Source organism: Mustelus asterias, chromosome 8, assembly GCF_964213995.1.
Source record: "Mustelus asterias chromosome 8, sMusAst1.hap1.1, whole genome shotgun sequence".
Lineage (NCBI taxonomy): Eukaryota > Metazoa > Chordata > Chondrichthyes > Carcharhiniformes > Triakidae > Mustelus > Mustelus asterias.
Window position 1 is genome coordinate 90,742,678 of NC_135808.1, and position 21,162 is coordinate 90,763,839.

At 42.7% G+C, this 21,162-nt stretch overlaps 1 protein-coding gene across 1 annotated transcript in view; it reads right to left on the minus strand.

Moving 5' to 3' along the window:
• The window catches only part of LOC144497344 (uncharacterized), a 56,499-nt gene extending 35,817 nt beyond the window's left edge, over nt 1–20,682 (minus strand). The window contains exons 1-2 of the mRNA XM_078218470.1: nt 20,201–20,682; nt 4,461–5,553 (exon numbers count right to left, since the gene is read on the minus strand). Coding sequence (XP_078074596.1) covers nt 4,461–5,553; nt 20,201–20,215 — 1,108 coding nt within the window. The 5' untranslated portion in view covers nt 20,216–20,682. The remainder of the gene's footprint in view (nt 1–4,460; nt 5,554–20,200) is intronic.
• Between the last annotated feature and the right edge of the window lie 480 nt (nt 20,683–21,162).

The window sequence follows — 21,162 nt, forward strand, 5'->3', positions numbered from 1 at the left end:
AACATTGCATTTGCCTTCCTAACTGCTGACTGAACCTGCACATTAACCTTAAGAGAATCTTGAACAATGACTCCCAAGTCCCTTTGTGTTTCTGATTTCCTAATCATTTCCCCATTTAGAAAATAGTCTATGCCTCCACTACTCCTTCCAAAGTGCATAACCTCACACTTTTCCACACTGTATTCCATCTGCCTCTTCTTTGCCCACTCTCCTAACCTGTCTAAGTCCTTCTGCAGCCCCACCGCTTCCTCAAAACTACCTGTCCCTCTACATATCTTTGCATCATCTGCAAACTTAGCAACAGTGCCTTCAGTTCCTTCCTCTAAATCATTAATGTATATTGTGAAAAGTTGTGGTCCCAGCACTGGCCTCTGAGGCACATCACTAATCACCGGCTGCCATCCTGAGAAAGACCCCTTTATCCCCACTCTCTGCCTTCTGCCAGTCAGCCAATCCTCTATCCATGCCAGGATCTTACCATTAACACCATGGGCTCTTAACTTATTTAACAGTCTCCTATGTGGCACCTTGTCAAAGGCCTTCTGGAAATCTAAATAAATCACATCCACTAGTTCTCCTTTATCTAACTTCCTTGTTATCTCCTCAAAGAACTAACAGATTTGTCAGACATGACCTCCCCTTGATGAACCCATGTTGACTCAGTCATATTTTATCATGCACTTCCAGGTACTCCGCGATCTCATCTTTAACAACGGACTCTAAAATTTGCCAATGACTGAAGTCAGGCTAACTGGCTTATAAGTTCCCGTCTGCTGCCTCCCTCCCTTCTTAAACAGCGGTGTTACATTAGCTACTTTCCAGTCCTCTGGGACCCTCCCTGTCTCCAGTGATTGCTGAAAGATCACCACCAATGCCTCCACAATAAGTTTCATTAGTTTCATTAAGTATGACAATCATTTGTCATCACCATTTTACAGGAACAACTTGTACCTATACAATGCTTTCAATGTAATAAAACAATCCAAGTTACTTGGTAGGAATGTTACGAAGCAAAGTTTGACACCGAGGCACAAAGGAGATATTAGGTCAGATGATCTGAAGCTTGCTTAAGGAAAAAGGTTTTAAGGAGTGTTTTAAAGGAGGAGAGGGGGAGAGATTCAGGGAAGAAGTTCCAATGTTTAGGGCCCTGGCAACTCAAGGCAAGTTCAGTAATGATGGACCAAATAAAATTGGGAATGCCAGAATCAGAGCAGCTTAGTGGAGCTGGAGGAGATTAAAGATAGGAAGAAGGAAAGAGGCAATGGATAGATTCAAACACAAGGATGAGAATCTTAAAACGGAGGCTTTCCTTAGCCAGGAGACAATGTAGGTCAGCAAACAGAGGTGGTGGACACAAGTGTGGTTACAGGCAGAGCAGCTTTGGATGACCTCATATTTAGAGTATGGCCAGAAGTTTGTTGCAAAACCAAGTTTAGAAGTAACAAAGGCATGGATGAGGGCTTCAGCAGTATATGAGCTGAAGCAGTGCTGGAGTTGGGTATGTTATGAAGGTGGAAATACACAGTTTTAGTGATGGTGTGGATATGTCATTGGTAGCTCATCTTGGAGTCAAATAGGACACCAAGGTTGAGAGCTTTCTGGTTTAGCCTCAGACAGTTGTCAGGGAGAGGGGGAGAGAATTGAGTTTTTACAGGGGACCAAAGTCAATGGCTTTGATCTTCCCAATATTTAATTGGAGGACATTTCTGCTCATCCAAAACTGAATATTAGAGTGTGATTATATTTGCAAAGAGTGGAGGGGCCGAGAGAAGGAGTGATGAGGTAGAGCTGAGTGTTGTCAGTGTCGCTGTGGAACCTAATGTGTTTTCGCATTAAGGTCAAGGGTACATGTACATGAAAAATACGAGGCGGCAAAATAGAGATTTTAGATCCCAGAATATTTCACTTGTGAGTTGGGTTAAAACAAAAACAGAAAAATCTGGAAACACTCTGCAGTTCAAGCAGCATGGACGCAGAAATAGAATTCAATATTTCAGTTCATATCAAAGAACAAAGACAATACAGCACAGGAACAGGCCCTTCAGCCCTCCAAGCCTGTGCCGCTCATGTGCCCACTAGACCATTCTTTTGTATCCCTCTATTCCCAGTCTGTTCATGTGGCTATCTAGATAAGTCTTAAACGATCCCAGCGTGTCCGCCTCAATCACCTTGCTTGGCAGTGTATTCCAGGCCCCCACCACCCTCTGTGTAAAATACGTCCCCCTGACATCTGTGTTGAACCTTGCCCCCCTCACCTTGAACCCGTGACCCCTTGTGTTCGTCACCTCCGACCTGGGAAAAAGCTTCCGACTGTTCACCCTATGCCCTTCATAATTTTATACACCTCTATTAGGTCGCCCCTCATCCTCCGTCTTTCCAGGGAGAACAACCCCAGTTTACCCAATCTCTCCTCATATCTAAGACCCTCCATACCAGGCAACATCCTGGTAAACCTTCTCTGTACTCTCTCCAAAGCCGCCATGTCCTTCTGGTAGTGTGGCGACCAGAACTGGATGCAGTATTCCAAATGCGGCCTAACCATCGTTCTATACAGCTGCAACATTATATGCCAACTTTTATATTCTATGCCCCGTCCAATAAAGGCAAGCATGCCATATGCCTTCTTCACCACCCTCTCCACCTGTGCTGCCACCTTTAAGGATCTGTGGACTTGTACACCCAGGTCCCTCTGTGTGTCTATACGCCTGATGGTTCTGCCATTTATTGTATAGCTCCCCCTTTCATTAGATCTACCGAAATGCATCACTTCGCATTTATCTGGATTAAATTCCATCTGCCATTTCTCCGCCCAATGTTCCAGTCTATCTATATCCTGCTGTATTCTCTGACAATGTTCATCACTATCTGCAACTCCAGCAATCTTCGTGTCGTCCGCAAACTTACTGATCACACCAATTACATCTTCGTCCAAATCATTTAAATATATCAACAGCATTTCACAAGCAAGGGAAATGGGAAAACTAAGATTCCATTGTCTCTTCTACCCTTTCTCCTTCTCCTTACTCACCTTCCTCTTTGTAATGCATGGTTAAATGTTATATCCTGACATCCTTAACCCCTCAACCAATGCCCCATTACTCCTGAATATTCTTACTCTCCTTCTTTTTCATATCTTTTAAAGATACTAAATTTAACATGTATTTTAAAACTGAATTTAGACTGAGGAAAGGTAATCTTTCCTTCATCTCTCATTAAGTGTTCCAAATATCTTCTAAAACCTAACTAAAAACTAACTAAAAATAATCACAGGTGGATTACTGGTTGACTTTGAAAATGCTATTTTTTTTTTAAATTGAGGCCAGCATGGATTCGTTTCCCTCTTCAATTTCTAAACTTTCTAGAACACAAACAAACAAATGGTTGTGTAATCAAAAATCCATAATTCTTTCACCTTCTCTGACTCAATTTTTCAAATGTAGAATTCTCCCAAAAAAATTCAAAGTTCCCAATGTGCAGGAAAATGGGAGTAAATCCCATCTTTTTTTTTAAAAAAGTGTGATTTCCAGAATGAATCTCTGACACTGTGCATCAGAGTCCCCTAGCGGAATTCCCGCTAAAAATCAAGGGGCGGGGCCTATTCCCGCTGGAGAGGCAGGCAGCAGAGCGTTGAGCTGGCCACTGCGCATGCACCAATATCGGCGCATGCACAGTGGCCCTCCATTGCCGGCCTCCAGACCACTGGCCAACCCTGCAACCCCCCCACCCCCTATCACTGGCCTCCTGGACCTCACTGGGCCAGTCCCTATGTCCCCCTCCCCTCTTCTGGACAGCCCCCATCTCCCTGACCCGTCCCAATCTTCCCCTGACAGTCCCAACTCCCCACCCCCCCCGCAGCAGCCTGGAACCACCCCCACCCAGATGGCCAGCCCCGATTGCCTTCACTCCCTCCCTCTCCCAGTGATCCCGATCGATTGCAGAGTGACTGCAGTGGGGCAGCAGGTTATCCCTCCACTTTGTGAAATATTTCACAAAGTATTTTGAGTGATCAGTGGGAACCGAGTAGCCAGAATGATATGCTTTTATAACAACTTACAGCTGTGTGTGTCATACAAGGGCCAACCCAGCACTGTCTAGTGGAAAGGTTCTTCTAACAATTTTTCAGTTGATATACTAAATTTATTATTATGGATAGGTGTTGGACACCATTAAAAATATAATAATTAGTCTTCAATGCTTGTAAAAATCTGACACTATGAATTTTGATGTGGAGATGCTGGCGTTGGACTGGGGTAAACACAGTAAGAAGTTTAACAACATCAGGTTAAAGTCCAACAGGTTTATTTGGTAGCAAAAGCCACACAAGCTTTTGGAGCTCCAAGCCCCGTCGTCAAGCTCCGAAAGCTTGTGTGGCTTTTGCTACCAAATAAACCTGTTGGACTTTAACCTGGTGTTGTTAAACTTCTTACTATGAATTTTGGCAGAGATAATACAGTTCTTACATTCTGTTGGACTACAACTGGTCATTTTGACATTCTGTAATGCACGGAGGTCCACTTTGAACGGTCTGGGTGGTTTCACTGGAGGAGGTCCAAGTGCTTCAATAGATGGGAGTTCTCGGCGTCGCATACATGTATGTTGAGAGTCTCTCTTATGGGCAGCCCCTTCTCTTTTATCCATCGGAAATTTTGGTTCTTGATGGCTAGCTCGATCCAACCTTATGACCCTGCCTGGCAACGCTGGAGAAGCCTCTGATTCGACAGTGATATTGTTATCTAATTCAAACCCTTTCGGAGTTATTTCTGGGGTAGCAAGGTACGTTTTTGGTGGAAGAGATGGGGCACAATCATCTTTTGTTTTAGAATCATCACTGTTTCGGATGAGCATGGTTGGCTCCTTAGGCTGGGATATTTCATCCCTGGCACCTGGCATCGGCATCTCTGGCTCCATACTCAAACCTTCCTTTATAGATTGTGTAAAAGAAGTGGTCCTGAAAAATGGTTCAGCACAATACATTGTCTGAGATGGAGAAGAAGAATTTGATCCCGAACGTATTGATGGAGGGAGCGTAGCACATTTGATCTTTTCGGTTGGTGCACTTGGCTCAATAGTGCAGCGTGAAGAATTCTCCCAAATGTTTAACTTTTCTTTAAACGAGATTGCGTCCAGTTGCTCATTTTGTGTGTTATCTTCTGAAGTTCTGGGTTCTGATGTTTGATTTTCAGGTTTCTGAAGTTTGTTGGGACGAATCCCCACTACCTCCAAAGGAACATCAGTATGAGCTTCACACCTTCTTTCGCTTTCTACTGGAACATTGGATTTGGTCCACTCGGGAAAGTTCAGAAACACAGGCTTTGGAACGATTGCTGGTTTTGCAAGAGGAAGAGGAGGATGAGGTGATTTCACATGAAGCTGTTGACCAGAGGCACTGTGATGATTAACGGTCTCAAAGATGTCCATGTTGGTTACATTTTGCACTGTTTCAGCATGAGGTACTCCAAGTGCTTCAGAAACCTGTTTACCACTGGGCTTGACCTTTAATATATCAGATTTCTGAAACTTTGCTCGTAGAGCTTTAAAATCAATTACTTCTTCCTGGAAAGAAGAGAAGAACACTGGTTACCTTTTGTAGAGGGAATTAAATGAGTTTTACAACTTTAAGCAGTAAAATTTATTTAAAGTAAAACTATTTCAACAAGGTCAGACATCAATGTCACTTGTAACGTTTCTACTGACGCATGTCTGAAATCAAGTTGGTAATCCATACGCCAAATCCGGGGGCATCATAGTTTTCTTGGTCTCAATGAAAATGCTAATAGGTGTGCTCCAGTTGACACCTGCAGCTTCAGACCAGAGAAAAAGGTCAGTCATGTCCAGTGATCCTCACCACTCTCTTTTTGGATTTGCACATAAAAATACTGACACAGTGAAAGGTTTGCTGCAGCATGGAATTATTATACCCAAGTTTTTATTCCAATGATGAGTAATTTCAAGCTATGAAGATAGACTAGAAGTTGGGACTGTTTTCCTTGGAGAAGCAATGGCTTCGAGGAGATTTGATAGAGGTATTCAATATCATGAGGGGTCTGGTCAGAGAAGAAAGAGGGAAGCTGTACCCACTCATGAAAGGATTAAGAATGAATGCACAAATTTAAAGTCAAAGGTAAAAGAAGCAAAAGCGACATGCGGAAAATATGTTTCATGCAACGAGTGGTTGGGATCTGGAATGCACTGCCTCATTGTGTGTTGAGCAATAGGACTCCCTGCAATCACTGACTCTTCACCCCTCCCCAGTGAATCTTCCCATTTCCTTCACCATCTCCAACCCCTGGCCTCCCCTTCTTTAGAATCATAGAATTCCCACAGTGCAGAAAGAAGCCATTTGGTCCATCGAGCCTGCAGAGACAGCAATCCCATCCAGGCCCTAATCCTGTAACCCTACGTATTTGTCCTGCTAATCCCCCTGACATTAAAAGGTAAATCCTTGGACAGAGAGGAAACCAGAGCACCAGGAGAAAACCCACGCAGATACGGGGAGAATGTGCAAACTCCACACAATCACCTGAGGCAGAATTGAACCCGTGTCCCTGGCACTGCGAGGCAGCAGTGCTAACCACTGTGCCATTCCTGGGATCCCAAATTATAACCACAAACCCTCCCTTATCCTCAATCTCTTCCTCCCTCTCCTTCCCTCCGAAGAAAAATTAAGTCTTCCTTTACAACCAAAATGTTAGAATACTGGAATAGTTCTTATGAACTCAGATTAACCTATTTATCACATCACAAAATTGCACAAGTGATGTTCCTTCAATCCTTCAGCAGCACATCAGAAAAACAGACAATAGCAATTCTGTAAAACAGCACACGTTCATACAATTAAAACAAATTCAACTTAAATCACCAACATCACTAAAAATTACACATTAGATTTGTTTTACAATAAAGTACTGACTCATACAGCAGCTACAGTTGGAAGAAAGATGACTCATTGAGATTGATCTGTAGGCTTTCTCTGCTCCTTGGTATCTAATAGTTTAGCCAGCTTTAGCTGCAGAAGGAATAAATCAACTAGAAGTTGCAATAAAATCTAGTAATTTATATGAAAATTGCATATATGCACAAGGAAGATTCAAGTTTAGATATGATTATGATGGATAGTATATTGGCTGATTAAATGAAAATTGGTCACTTTGATAAAAGTGTTAAAAGGCCTGTTTAGCCTGTCTGTGATGGACCATAGAATCCTACAGTGTAGAAGGAGGCCATTCAGCCCATCGAGTCTGCACCGACCACAATCCCACCAGGCCCTTTCCCCATAACTCCATGCATTTACCCTAGTTACCCCTGACACTAAGGGTCAATTTAGCATGGCCAATCCACCCAACCTGCACATCTTTAAACTGTGGGAGGAAACTGGAGCACCTGGAGGAAATCCAGACAGACACGGGGAGAATGTGCAAAATCCACACAGGCTGTGACTCAAGCCGGGAATCGAACCCGGGTCCCTGGCACAGAGGCAATGAAAATTGACACCAGTATGACTTAGCATCTAGAGGTGAGGAGGGTAGAAGGGTGGGTGCAGAAAGAAAAATGAGAAGGAAGGGAAAAAAAAACCTTTTCATTTCAAAAAAAGAGAATTATCTGCAGAAGACCATCAAGGTTAAAAACTGCATGCACTGGTAAGCTGAGTTTAAATAATGTTCAGCCATTCATCAACAGCAAACAAATCCACCTCAAATGACAATTTTAACGGAGATAACAGAATAGACACAAATAAGGAATTTTAAATAAATAGACAGACAACTTGCATTATAAAGGTAGTTACAGAAAGACTGAATGATTGCTGGAAGGCATGGCAAATTAATTTGTAGTGGTTTATATTGGAGAAAAGAAAAGTTAACATTGTTTACAGGACGTATAGACACATCATTCTAGTGGCATTTGAGGTACATTTGAGCATAGGTTTGGAGAGCCAGATAAAATATTTTATGTTGGCTCCAATAGGTAACAAACTATTGGCAACTATACATATTACCAGGCAGATATATGAAGAAATAACAATAGAACTGCTGATTTGAATAAATAGTCCCTCAATGAGGACAGTCAATAATTAATTGGACTGTAGGACTACATATAGAAAATTTGGTATTTAAGAGATTGAGATGAGAATGGGTGCCTGGCAATAAACTAAAGTGATATTTGAAGATGATAACTGTGGTGACCCACTGTAATTACATATTATATGCCTGGACACACCCCTGCTGCGCCTGACCCGAGACTCCTCCCTTTCCACCTGATCGAGGTATAAAGGTAACGGTTCCTCCCCTCTGCCTCAGTCTGGGCCAGGCTAGCTACAAGGGTGTGTTCCAGTTCTTGGCGATTAAAAACCTATTGTTTTCACTCACTCGCTGGAGTCCTCGTAAATTGATGGTGCATCAATAACAAAGAACGAGAACCCCAGCTATGGAAAACTGTATGCGGTGTGTCTGTTGTAATTCTAATTGAAATACCTTTATGCAGAGAATGGAACACAATAGTTATGCAAGAACCTTAACTCCGATGGAACAACTGGTTATGTTTTGTCTGGTCAATGACACTTTCTCAGCCCTCAACCGCTTTTCTGCCCAGAAATGCAACTAATTGTATGAGATTATTTTTTATTATTTCTTATTGGCCTTCTCTGCCAATTATTCTACAATATCGATACACTTTGGGTAAAATGTTTGGCTCCATCTCCCAGTTTACTCCCAATTTCATCTTTTAAACTTGCGCTCCATAGCATTTGAAACCTTCACCACAGCATTCAATTTGCCTGGATCAACTGTTACAATTTTGCAAGCTTGTGAACTAAGTATACAAAGTGCTTTACAGCCAACTAAGTATTTTTGAAATATAGCCCAGAACACTCATCATTTTCTGGTTTCTCTTAACATTACCTTATGTTCTCTCAAAACTCATCTTGTCGATGAAATCTATCTCCTTCTACCATATTCCCACTAAACTACTGCCCACCCTAGTGCCAATGCCAGATGATATTGCGAATGGGAATCTGTAGTAGGGAAAATGCTTGAATCAATCATCAAGGAAGAAATAGCGAGACATCTGATTATAAATTGTCCCATTGGTAAGACGCAGCATGGGTTCATGAAAGGAGGGTCATGTTTGACTAATTTGGTGGAATTCTTTGAGAACATTACATGTGCAGTGGACAATGGGGAACCTGTGGATGTGGTGGATTTCCAGAAGGCATTCGACAAGGTGCTGCACCAGACTGCTGCATAAGATAAAGATGCACAGTGTTACGGGTAATGTATTAGGATTGGTAAACTAACAGAAAGCAAAGAGTGAGGGTAAATGGGTGTTTTTCTGGATGGCGATCAGTGACTAGTGGTGTGCCTCAGGGATCAGTGTTGGGACCATAATTGTTTACGATTTACATAGATGATTTGGAGTTGGAGACCAAGTGTAGTGTGTCAAAATTCGCAGATGACACTAAGATGGGTGGAAGAGCAAAGTGTGCAGAGGACGCTGAAAGTCTGCAAAGGGATATAGATAGTCTAAGTGAGTGGGCGAGGGTCTGGCAGATGTAGTACAATGTTAGTAAATGTGAAGTCATCCATTTTGGTAGGAATAACAGCAAAATGGGCTATTATTTAAATGGTAAAAAATTGCAGCATGCTGCTGTGCAGAGGGACCCGAGTGTCCTTGTGCAGGAATCTCAAGGAGTTGGTTTGCAGGTGCAGCAGGTAATTAAGAAGGCAAATGGAATTTTGTCCTTCATTGCTAGAGGGATGGAGTTTAAAAACAGCGAGATTATGTTGCAGCTGTATCAGGTGCTGGTGAGGCCACACCTGGAGTACTGTGTACAGTTTGTCTCCTTACTTGAGAAAGGATATACTGGCACTGGAGGGGGTGCAGTGGAGATTCACTAGGTTGATTCCAGAGTTGAGAGGGTTGGCTTATGAGGAGAGACTGAGTAGACTGGGGCTGTACTCATTGGAATTCAGAAGAATGAAGGGAGATCTTATAGAAACATATAAGATTATGAAGGGAATAGATAAGATAGAAGCAGGGAAGTTGTTTTCAGTGGAAGGTGAAACTAGAACTAGGGGGCATAGCCTCAAAATAAGGAGAAGCAGATTTAGGACTGAGTTGAGGAGGAACTTCTTCACACAAAGGGTTGTGAATCTGTGGAATTCCCTGCCCAGTGAAGCAGTTGAGGCTACCTCATTGAATGTTTTTAAGGCAACGATGGATAAATTTTTGAACAGTAAAGGAATTCAGGGTTATGGTGAGCGTGCGGGTAAGTGGAGCCGAGTCCACAAAAAGATCAGCCATGATCTTATTGAATGGCGAAGCAGGCTCAAGGGGCCAGATGGCCTACTCCTAGTTCTTGTGTCTTATGGTCTCAGTCCTCAGGAACCTTTCCCCCTCACCTTCAAATCTACCATCATAATTTAGTTCCTGCAAAAGGACACCGACAATCCTTCTGTCCTTGAAAATATCAACCCTTCTTTCCTCTCCAATATGCTTGAGCATGTTGTCCCCTCCCAAGTCCAGAAACATCTTTGCACGACTCCATATTTGAACCCTGAGAAAGTACTAAAAATGTCCCTTTCAAACTCACAAATGACATCCCATATGGCAATGACCATGGTAACTACTGCTCCTCATTTTCTTCATCCGCCTGCTGTCTCAGACAAGGATGACTAAATCATCCTCCTCCAATACCTCCCCTTACTTGTCCAAGTGACAATGCTTTTGTCTGGTTCCATTCTCATTTATCCAGTCTTAGTCAGAGAATTTCCTGCAATGGTTTTGCCCCCTGCTCATTCACCCCTGAAGAATTCTCAAGGATCTATTTTATCTGTTCCTTTTTCTGAACTACATGGTGCCCTTCTGTGACACACATGGCAACATAGGTCAGATTGCACGTGTGCTAATGTCACCCTTCATTGCCATTTCTCAACTCCTTCACTGCCTATAATCTGTCCCACTGCTCCTCTGAGATTCAATATTGGATGAGCAGAAACTTCCTCCAACTAAAATATTGGGAAGACAAAAACCACCATCTTCAACTGCTACTATAAATCTCATTTCTTAGCTAACAATTCCATTCCATTTTCAAGCCACTGTTTGAAGCAGAACCAGACTGTTTCAAACCCTAGCATTATTTGACTGTGAATTGAGCTTACAAGTCCTTACATCTCTATTTCAATTAGCCCGATTCCAACTTGGCAGCATTGTCTGTCTCTGTTCCAACTCAGTTCATCAGCTCTGAAAGCCTCATCCACGCTCTGGTTGCCTCAAGTATTCCAATTCTCTTCTCAGTGATTTTCTATCTTCATTCTCCATAAGCCTGAACTCAAGTTCCGCTAGTCCTATCCTAATTCACAACAGGTTCCATTCACCCATCCAGCACATTGGCTCCCTGTCAAACAAAGCCTAAAACTTGCAACTTTTACCCTGGTTTTCAAATTCCTGCATGACTGTGCTGCTGTTGGTATCTAATAGGTTCTGTTGATGGATGTTAAGTATCTCATAGTTTAAGGTAATGAGGTTGAATGGATGTTGGGTAGTGATTAATTTTCCTCAGATGTGTATATAGTCGGCCAGCGCTGGGGAGTCAGATGGTGTTGGAATGGATAAGTAAGGTCTATGGCAAGGCAATAAACTGTCTCCACTCAAAGCATTCTCATTTTGATGTCTTCTTCACAACCATGCTTGCGAGTTTCTCTGACATCTGTAACTTCCTGCAGTCCTGTAATTCTCCAAGAGCTTTGATTTCTTTTGCATCCCCCATTTTCTTTGCTCACCATTAGCCACTGTGTCTTCAGCCATTGAGCTCTGAAATTCTCTCCACCTTTTACTCCTCCTTTAATGATACTCCTTCAAACATCTGCCTTTGATTAAGCTTATTAGTCATTTATTCTAATGAATCCTTATTTGGCGTGGTGTCAACTTTGTCTCTTTGCATTCTGGTTAAGCACCTCAGAACATTTTGCTACGTTAAAGGCACTATATAAAATGTAAATGGTTGTTTTCTTCACCCTTGCAGAAAATGAGCATTACCCTGGAAAATGTGAAGAAAAGCTGCTCTGTCGTCCCTTAATCACTTCTAACCGAATCCAACACAGCTTTAAGAATTGTCAAAGCCTAAAAGTTGAGCGTCCAAATTAAATTGTTTTTTTACTTGCCTGGAATGAGGTCATTTCTGGGACAAACTTTGCAAAATATCCTAGGAGAAAGCTCCACCTCATCTCTATAAAACTTTGTAATCTCTAAAGAGTATATGCTGACCCATAGGCAGCTGTGCAGCTCAGTAATAAAACAATTTTGGCACTGAATGTACCTCCAATTTAACTCTTCATCTCATGTTAATCTTAGACTGATGTGTCTGTAACCTTGGCAGCTGTACTTTCAACTACAGTATTGAGGCAAAACTCTGAAATTGACTCAATAAATAAGTACAAATAAAATGCAACCAATTGGGACCTAACACAGCATCCTAAGACCCCCAAGCAATGAATGGATACCCCAGGAAAAGGGGAACATCAGTATACCACCATAGGTACAAGACATGACATGGTCTTGTACACTCATACACAGGAGCCAGTAAACCAAGAATTCTTACACCACGCTAAGACTCGCGTCACAACAGACCTCACTCCTCTCCAGCCATATCAGAGACACCGTTCAGGCCCCACCATCACCAGAAACTTTAAACCATTTTCCACCAAGGAAGCCCTACTGACAAGGAGAAGAAACATTGTCAAGACACCCGTCAACAGGATATTTTGGGGAGAGATACAATTCTCATCCTTCCGACTAGATAAAGGAAACCCTTTAGAATGACCTCATTATCCAGATAAAGACCTCATTATCCAGATAAAGAAAGGAAACCCCAAAGAGAGAGGAACACCAGGATTAGCCAATAGACACCAGATATGGTCTAGCAGTGTACACTTTTGCAAAAAGGACACAAGGAACAGAACAGCATAACCCCATAAGAAACAGGATACTGCCCCCTGAAACCCAAGAATTAGAACTTGGCACAGGGCCAGAAGCAATGTGGGCAAACCCCCTTATCCACCCCGCTTCCCTGGTACCACACATCAAAACCAAGATTAAACTATGACCTCCCTCGTTCCACTGTCAGAGCATCCCATTGGATGAATACCATTGAGAAAAAAATGGGTAGTCCTGATTCTCACAGTAAAATGGCATAACAGGCGAGAAGCCTACTGCTCCAACAACACTCAAGAAGCTTAACACCATTCAGGACAAAGTACCCCGCTTGATTCCTACCCCTTCCACAGAGATTCAATCTCTTCACCACCAATGAACAGTGGAAGAGGTGTACCAACTACAACATGCACTACAGAAACTCAAGGTTCCTTACGCAATATCTTCCAATTCCACAGCCATTACCACCTAGGACAAGAGCAGCATATATTTGGGAATCCCACTATCTGGTAGTTCTTCTTCAAGCCATCACCATCCTGACTTGGAAATATATCACCAGTCCTTCACTGTAACTGGGTCAATACCCTGGAACTCCCTCCCTAACAGCATTGTGGGTGTACCTACACTTCAGGATCTGCAGCAGTTCAAGAAGGCAGCTCACCACCACCTTCTCAAAGGCAACTAGAGATGGGCAATAAATGCTAGCCAGTCAGAGATGCCCACATCCCATATATGAATTTAAAAAATGCTTCTATGCTCATATCATACACCCTTGTCAGGGTAAGAGATAATATCGCAAAATCAGGAGTATAATCACACGGGAAGCAAGTTCAGGATTAATGATGAGCTGCAGATTAAGATAACCATCCAGAGATTCAAAGGGCCAAAGCCATGACAGGAGCATCGCGCAACATCCAAGATCCATCCAGAGTTTCACTGAAGCCCTTGCAGCTCCACCATATCATGCCCTGAAGCCCAGGTAAAGAGAAACTTAGGCCCTGGAGGATGGTGAAGACCTGTTTTGTCTGGCCGCTTCCAGTCCTCCTCAATGAACATAAAGGACAAGACAATATATGACCAGTGGTTGGAGTCTTTGACCGACCCTAGGCCTTAAAGACCAGTACAACCTTGCTCCAGTGATCTTGAAACATCCAGTTCTCAAATTCAGCCAGGAATTCATCCTCAGTTCCCCTCGGGAGACCAGGAACACGGATGCTCCTTCTCCAGCCCTATCTCCCCGAATCAACCAGGATGCCCAACACACCATGCAGCAGGATTTCCAAGCATGAAGGTGAGCCCCCAATGAGGAAATTGCCCTCTCCATTGGATGGAGCAGAGAAGAGAATCCTGTCATTCTTGCTGTTCATTTACATGAGCATCAATATTCTGTGCCATCGTCCACAACTTCACTCACAATGGCAGCCATCATCTTGATGCCTACAACACCGCTGAAGACTAGGCCCACCCACCAGCAAAACCACCACTGTGAACTGGGCCCCACTCTGGTCGTCTCCAACTGCTTCAATTAACCAAGGATTTTCTTGACTTAACTCAACTCCTCATCACCAAAATTTAGCCAGGTTCTTCCAGGGACATTGCACAGATTATACACATCAGGGTCAAATAATTATGTTACAAGCAAATTATGGAACCTGAAACAAAAGCAGAAAATGCTGGAAAATCTCAGCAGGTCTGACAGTAACTGTGGAGAGAGAACAGAGCTAATGTTTTGAGTCTGGATGACTCTTTGTCAAATAACGTGTGCATCAGGAATATAAAAAAAGGATTGAAAAGGTAAATAATACCAGAACACTCAAAACCGCAGGAAGAGAAGTTGTCTGGTCAGCCATTTAGTGGAAATAAAGTCAAGGGAGCAGAAGGTGGGTCTCAATGACAAGATGAGCTTGGAGAAGGCAAGAGGGACAAGAGGAAAGAAACATGCGAGTTTAGGAATGGGGCCAATTTTAGAGGAAGTTTGAACCTGTGGGCTAGTGGGAAGGGATTTTTAAAAATTCATTTTGCGGGATGTGGCTGTGGCTGGCTCGGCCAGCATCAGTGGCAGAGACCACTGATTGGATGGTCTCAATTTTAGTGACAAACCAGTCCATGAGTTGTTGATGAAAGTGTAAGAAACAGAAGGAGGGATTTAAGGCAGTTTGCAGTAGGGAGAGGAAGCTGGTGATTTTCTTTGCTTTCTAGAATGAGACAAGAATAGGTCCTAATAGTGCTTTATGTGATATACATGATGTGGAAATGCCGGCGTTGGACTGGGGTAAGCACAGTAAGAAGTCTCACAACACCAGGTTAAAGTCCAACAGGTTTATTTGGTAGCAAATACCATAAGCTTTCGGAGCACAGCTCCTTCGTCAGATGGAGTGGATATCTGTTTTCCAACAGTGCACAGAGACACAGAAATCAAGTTACAGAATACTAATTAGAATGTAAATCTCTACAGCCAGCCAGGTCTTAAAGGTACAGATAATGTGGGTGGAGGGAGCATTCAACACAGGTTAAAGAGATGTGTATTGTCTCCAGACAGAACAGCTACAAGCCCAGGAGGCAAGCTGTGGGGGCTACTGATAATGTGACATAAATCCAACATCCCGGTTTAGGCCGTCCTCATGTGTGCGGAACTTGGCTATCAGTTTCTGCTCAGCGACTCTGCGCTGTCGTGTGTCATGAAGGCCGCCTTGGAGAACGCTTACCTGAAGATCCAAGGCTGAATGCCCGTGACTGCTGAAGTGCTCCCCCACAGGAAGAGAACAGTCTTGCCTGGTGATTGTCGAGCGGTGTTCATTCATCCGTTGTCGTAGCGTCTGCATGGTCTACATTGGGGAAACCATGCAGACGCTACGACAACGGATGAATGAACACCACTCGACAATCACCAGGCAAAACTGTTCTCTTCCTGTGGGGGAGCACTTCAGCAGTCACAGGCATTCAGCCTTGGATCTTCAGGTAAGCGTTCTCCAAGGTGGCCTTCATGACACACGACAGCGCAGAGTCGCTGAACAGAAACTGATAGCCAAGTTCCGCACACATGAGGACAGCCTAAACCGGGATGTTGGATTTATGTCACATTATCAGTAATCCCCACAGCTTGCCTCCTGGGCTTGTAGCTGTTCTGTCTGAAGACAATACACATCTCTTTAACCTGTGTTGAATGCTCCCTCCACCCACATTATCTGTACCTTTAAGACCTGGCTGGCTGTAGAGATTTGCATTCTAATTAGTATTCTGTAACTTGATTTCTGTGTCTCTGTGCACTGTTGGAGAACAGATATCCACTCCATCTGACGAAGGAGCTGTGCTCCGAAAGCTTATGGTATTTGCTACCAAATAAACCTGTTGGACTTTAACCTGGTGTTGTGAGACTTCTTATTATGTGATATAGCCAGACCTGGATGCCCTTTCAAGTCTGCATCCTTGGACTTAGGGGAGTGGAGATGAGTGCCATACAAAGGGGGACATTCAGTATTAGGGACAGATATGGTTTTAACGGGGGCTAAAGAAAAGTTGGAGGTGGGGGTGCAGTTGAGCAAACCAGTAGCTGAAGAAATGTCATGGCGAATGGAGGGTTATTTGGGGTTTTGAAGTTGCAACTGTAAGTAAATTGGGGAATGAGTTTTTCCAGATGCAGAGACAGAAGGAAGTATAGCTGGGAAGCGCAAAGGGGGATATGGGCAGACAATGATACAATGAAATGATCAAAGAAGACCTTAAGTTTCAGTTTCATTCCTGACTGGATGAACAGGATTTATTTTAATTAAATAGCCATTGTTATTGTTGAGAACTGTATTTTTAAAAAAACTAACGGGTGTAACATATAGGTGTATAAAATGTAGAACAAGATCCAAAGTGCTTAAGAGACAAAGTAGGATATATAAAAAGCAGTGGACACCAGGGAATGGTTAAGCAGATGTATTATAGTGAATAGGAGACCAAAGGTCAGCCAGCTGTAATTTAGAAGTGCAATTAATTATAAGTGAAATATAAACATAAAATGCTGGAAATAGTCAACAGTTCTGGCAGCAGCACAGATAATGTCAGACTTGTTGAGTGTTTTTAGCATCTTCAGTTTTAAATTTCCAATTTCAAGTATCCACTGTACTTTGCTCTTTGAGTTGTAAGTGACATGGGCAGGGAAAGGGAGTTTCCCCAAGGGCAAACATGAGAAAATTGGGCTGGAACAGGGGAGGGGAATATGGGTTAAGAAAGAAGTTGGAATGTACCTTGATTGTGATTGAGGCCAACGGAACAGTGGGGCCACATGAGGGAGCAAGGCTGGGCTTGAAAACAGCGAGGAAACTTTATATGGAGGGGCAAGGGGTGGTTAGTGAATTCAGAGTGAAACGGTTACATGGAGTGGAGATGAAAAATGATAACAATAAGAATGAAGAAACAATAAGAGGGACAAGGATGGAGAATATCTGAATGAGAAACACAGTTCTAACTTTACTGCAATGTGTATAATGGGACAAATAGCTGAATGTATTGCCTTTTATATACTGTATAAACTTTTTATGTTTAATTCCATTACACTTCAAAACAAATTTCTTTGCCAAGTTTCTGATACATTTCAGAACCAACTACTCACTTCATTGTTTTATTCATGTGATATGAGACAGAACTGTGGAAAATTAGAAGTAATCTAATGTTGGGAGTTTTCCTCACAATTTAAAAAGTTAAAACTTTATTTATTTGTGTCACAAGTAGGCTTACAGTAACACTGCAATGAAGTTACTGTGAAAATCCCCAAGTCGCCACACTCCAGCACCTGTTCGGGTACACCGCGGGAGAATTCAGCATGGCCAATGCACCTAACCAGCACGTCTTTCAGAATGTGGGAGGAAACCAAAGCACCCGGAGGAAACCCATGCAGACACGGGGATCAGCTAGATACTCTATAGATCAGCTAAATAGTCAATATCTTTTCCCAAAAGTAGGGGAGTCTAAAACTAGAGGGCATAGGTTTAAGGTGAGAGGGGAGAGATACAAAAGGGTCCAGAGGGGCAATTATTTCCTCACAGAGGGTGGTGAGTGTCTGGAACAAGCTGCTAGAGATAGTAGTAGAGGTGGGTACAATTATGTCTTTTAAAAAGCATTTAGACAGTTACATGGGTAAGATAGGTATAGAGGGATATGGGCCAAATGCAGACAGTTGGGACTAGCTTAGGGGTTATAAAAAAAAGATGACATGGACAAGTTGGGCTGAAGGGCCTGTTTCCATGCTGTGAACCTCTATGAATGTGCAAACTCCACACATTTTTCTTCCTTCAGGAAAAAGATACAAAAGTCTGAGGTCACGTACCAACCGACTCAAGAACAGCTTCTTCCCTGCGGCTGTCAGACTTTTGAATGGACTTACCTTGCATTAAGTTGATATTTCTCTACACCCTAGCTATGACTGTAACACTACATTTTGCACTCTCTCATTTCCTTCTCTATGAACAGTATGTTTTGTCTGTATAGCACAAAAAAGAAACAATACTTTTCATTGTATGTTAATACATGTGACAATAAGAAATCAAATCAAATCAGACAGTGACCTAAGGCCAGAATTGAACCCAATCCCTAGCGCTGAGGCAGCAGTGCCAACCACTGTGCCGCCATGCCAATTTATGAAACCAATTACAATTTTAACAAGGTTTCAGTTTAAAAATGATCCCTGCATTTTTGTAAACAAAATATACACAAGCTTCTTTGAATGACTTTATTTAATTTTCAATTCGTTCTAGAGGAACACATAACATCCATGATTAATTTTCTCTTTACACTCTCCTTGATCTCTCTGCACCCTTTGACATGATCCATAGAATCCCTACAGTACAGAAGGAGGCCATTCGACTCAGAGTCTGTACCGACCACAATCCCACCCAGGCCCTATTCCCGTAACCCTCATTTACCCTGATAAGGATGGGCCACATTCTCCTCTGACGTCTTTTCCCTTATTGTTCAGTTAAGCAGGACTTGACTCCATTTTACCATTCCATTTCCAGCAATGACTTAATTTTCTGCCCTAGCTTCCAGAGTCTCTCGGGATCTATCCTCGTCACCTTTCCTTCATCCGCACCATACATCAGCATGGTACAAAAGCAACAACATTCAAGGGATTTTCACAGTAACTACATTGCATTGTTAACATAAGCCTACTTGTGACACTAATAAATAAACTATATATTTTTTTAAACTATAAAGACTAGACATTTGATCAACTTCATGTACATTAACAATTAATCCTACACTCCCATCACCTCGTTTGACTCCTTTCTCTTCCTCTATATTTTCAGATTGCCTGTTTGACACTGAAGTCTGGGACAAGGCACAATTTTCTCCAGAGTGGGAGAGACTGATTGCAGTGTGAGTGCAACACGCTTCACATCAAGAATGGGAACTGGCACTAACTCTGGAATTGTAGGCTTTGCACTCCATGCGAGATTCTGCCAAAAATGTTTTTTTTTGCTAATGTTAAGGTATTGCTGAATATATTTCCATACTAACTACAACAATATTCAAGGAGGTGTGCGATATTTTAGTTCGTGTTATTTTAATCAGTTTAGCTCCACGGACACCAGAGTTGACTTCACGAACATGAATTAGCGTCGTCAGGTTTTGCCTTTCCATTACCCACCGTGGACCACAACATCTCAAAATTTAGATGAACACAAGACTGGAGTTGCTTCCGATGCATCTCACGTGTGGATACTCTACTGACCACTCTTTAAGCATGAAAACAAAGTACTTTGGGAGATAAAGTAGCAGACGGTAATACTGAACCATACACCAGCAACAAGGAAATGCATACAATATATAGACTCAAGTTGCCGCTTGACTTAATAGTTGGTGCCTTAATGGTCTATAAAGCAAAAATACTGGCACACCGCGACATTATAAATCACCAGGAAATACAACCACATTAAAATCATTTTTATCTTTAATCAATCAATAAACCGCATAAACATGAATAATACTGCAATTCTGTGGCTTCGGTTTGTGTGCACGTCCTTGTAACAGTGTATGGACAGCAATCTATAGCAATGCAAATTATTAATTATTACACTACAGCGTTAACCATTTGGCCTATTACTTGTGCTGGAGGCGGGTGGGGGATATGGATACCAGAGGCCACCTTGCCAGGACAAGTTTATTGTACAGGTAATGGAGTTGGATCACGCTGAAAAAAGACTGCCTCTTGCAGCTGCCAACTGGAAGCAGCAGCAATTACACAGGCACCAGGAAAGCAATAATATATGCTGTGATTTCAATCCAAACTTACCGTTTCCGTATCCATCGGATGTAGCTGCTGTCCCTCCCGGATAGTTTATGGTTGGAGTTGTAGTGGTTACTCCAGGCTGACTCTGTCTCTCCCCCAGTCCTTCTCGGATAGTTAGTGGTTGGTTACTCCAGGCTGACTCTGTCTCTCCCCCAGTCCCTCTCGGATTCCCAGCGCTGCTTCCTCCTCGAAGGCAGCAATTGGGAAATGTTCACGCACTGCGTGCCTTAATGATTCCGAGGAAAGCGCCTCCAGCTGATTGCCAGGCTGTGCTGAAGTCCCACCAAATTTCTATTATTTTCTTGATTTTGTGAAAAACTCCCATTGGTTACATTTGAGTCACTTTGAAGGTAAACGCCACTTCCACGCGGTGACAGAACACAAGCGGACTGTAAATTCCCACAAACTCCCCTCTGCTTCCACCTCCGCCTACACTGGCAGGAACCCCGCTCCTGTTCCTCTGTCAGTGAGATTCCCCGGTGGAGACCGGCAGTCCCCCGCGGTAATAACTCCGAGAGGCTGGGACATGAGCCGAAGAGGCTCAGTGGAGAATCGAGGGAATGAGTTAGACAATTCTATCATTATATGAGTGCAATAAATTAACCTCGGCATAAACGCAGCAGATTTGTCTAAAAGTACTGGTTTTAATAAGTGTTTTGCCACATTTTTTTAACAGAACAAGTGATTATTGGTGTTATAAGGTGGATATGGGATGATTAAATGGAGGGTATTAATCAAGAAAAAATTGAGTAAGTTACCCAAACTTAAGGTAGCTTTTAAGAAAGAAGTTGAATCTTCTTTGTATAACCCCAGAACATCTCAAAACACATAGGCATTGAAATATAATACTGATACAATGCAGTGAAACTCAAAACTCTGTACACACCAAGGCCCCAGCATTTGGATAAATGGCCAGATAATCTGGTGTTAGTGTTAATAATTGGTGGATAATTGTTGGCTAGAAC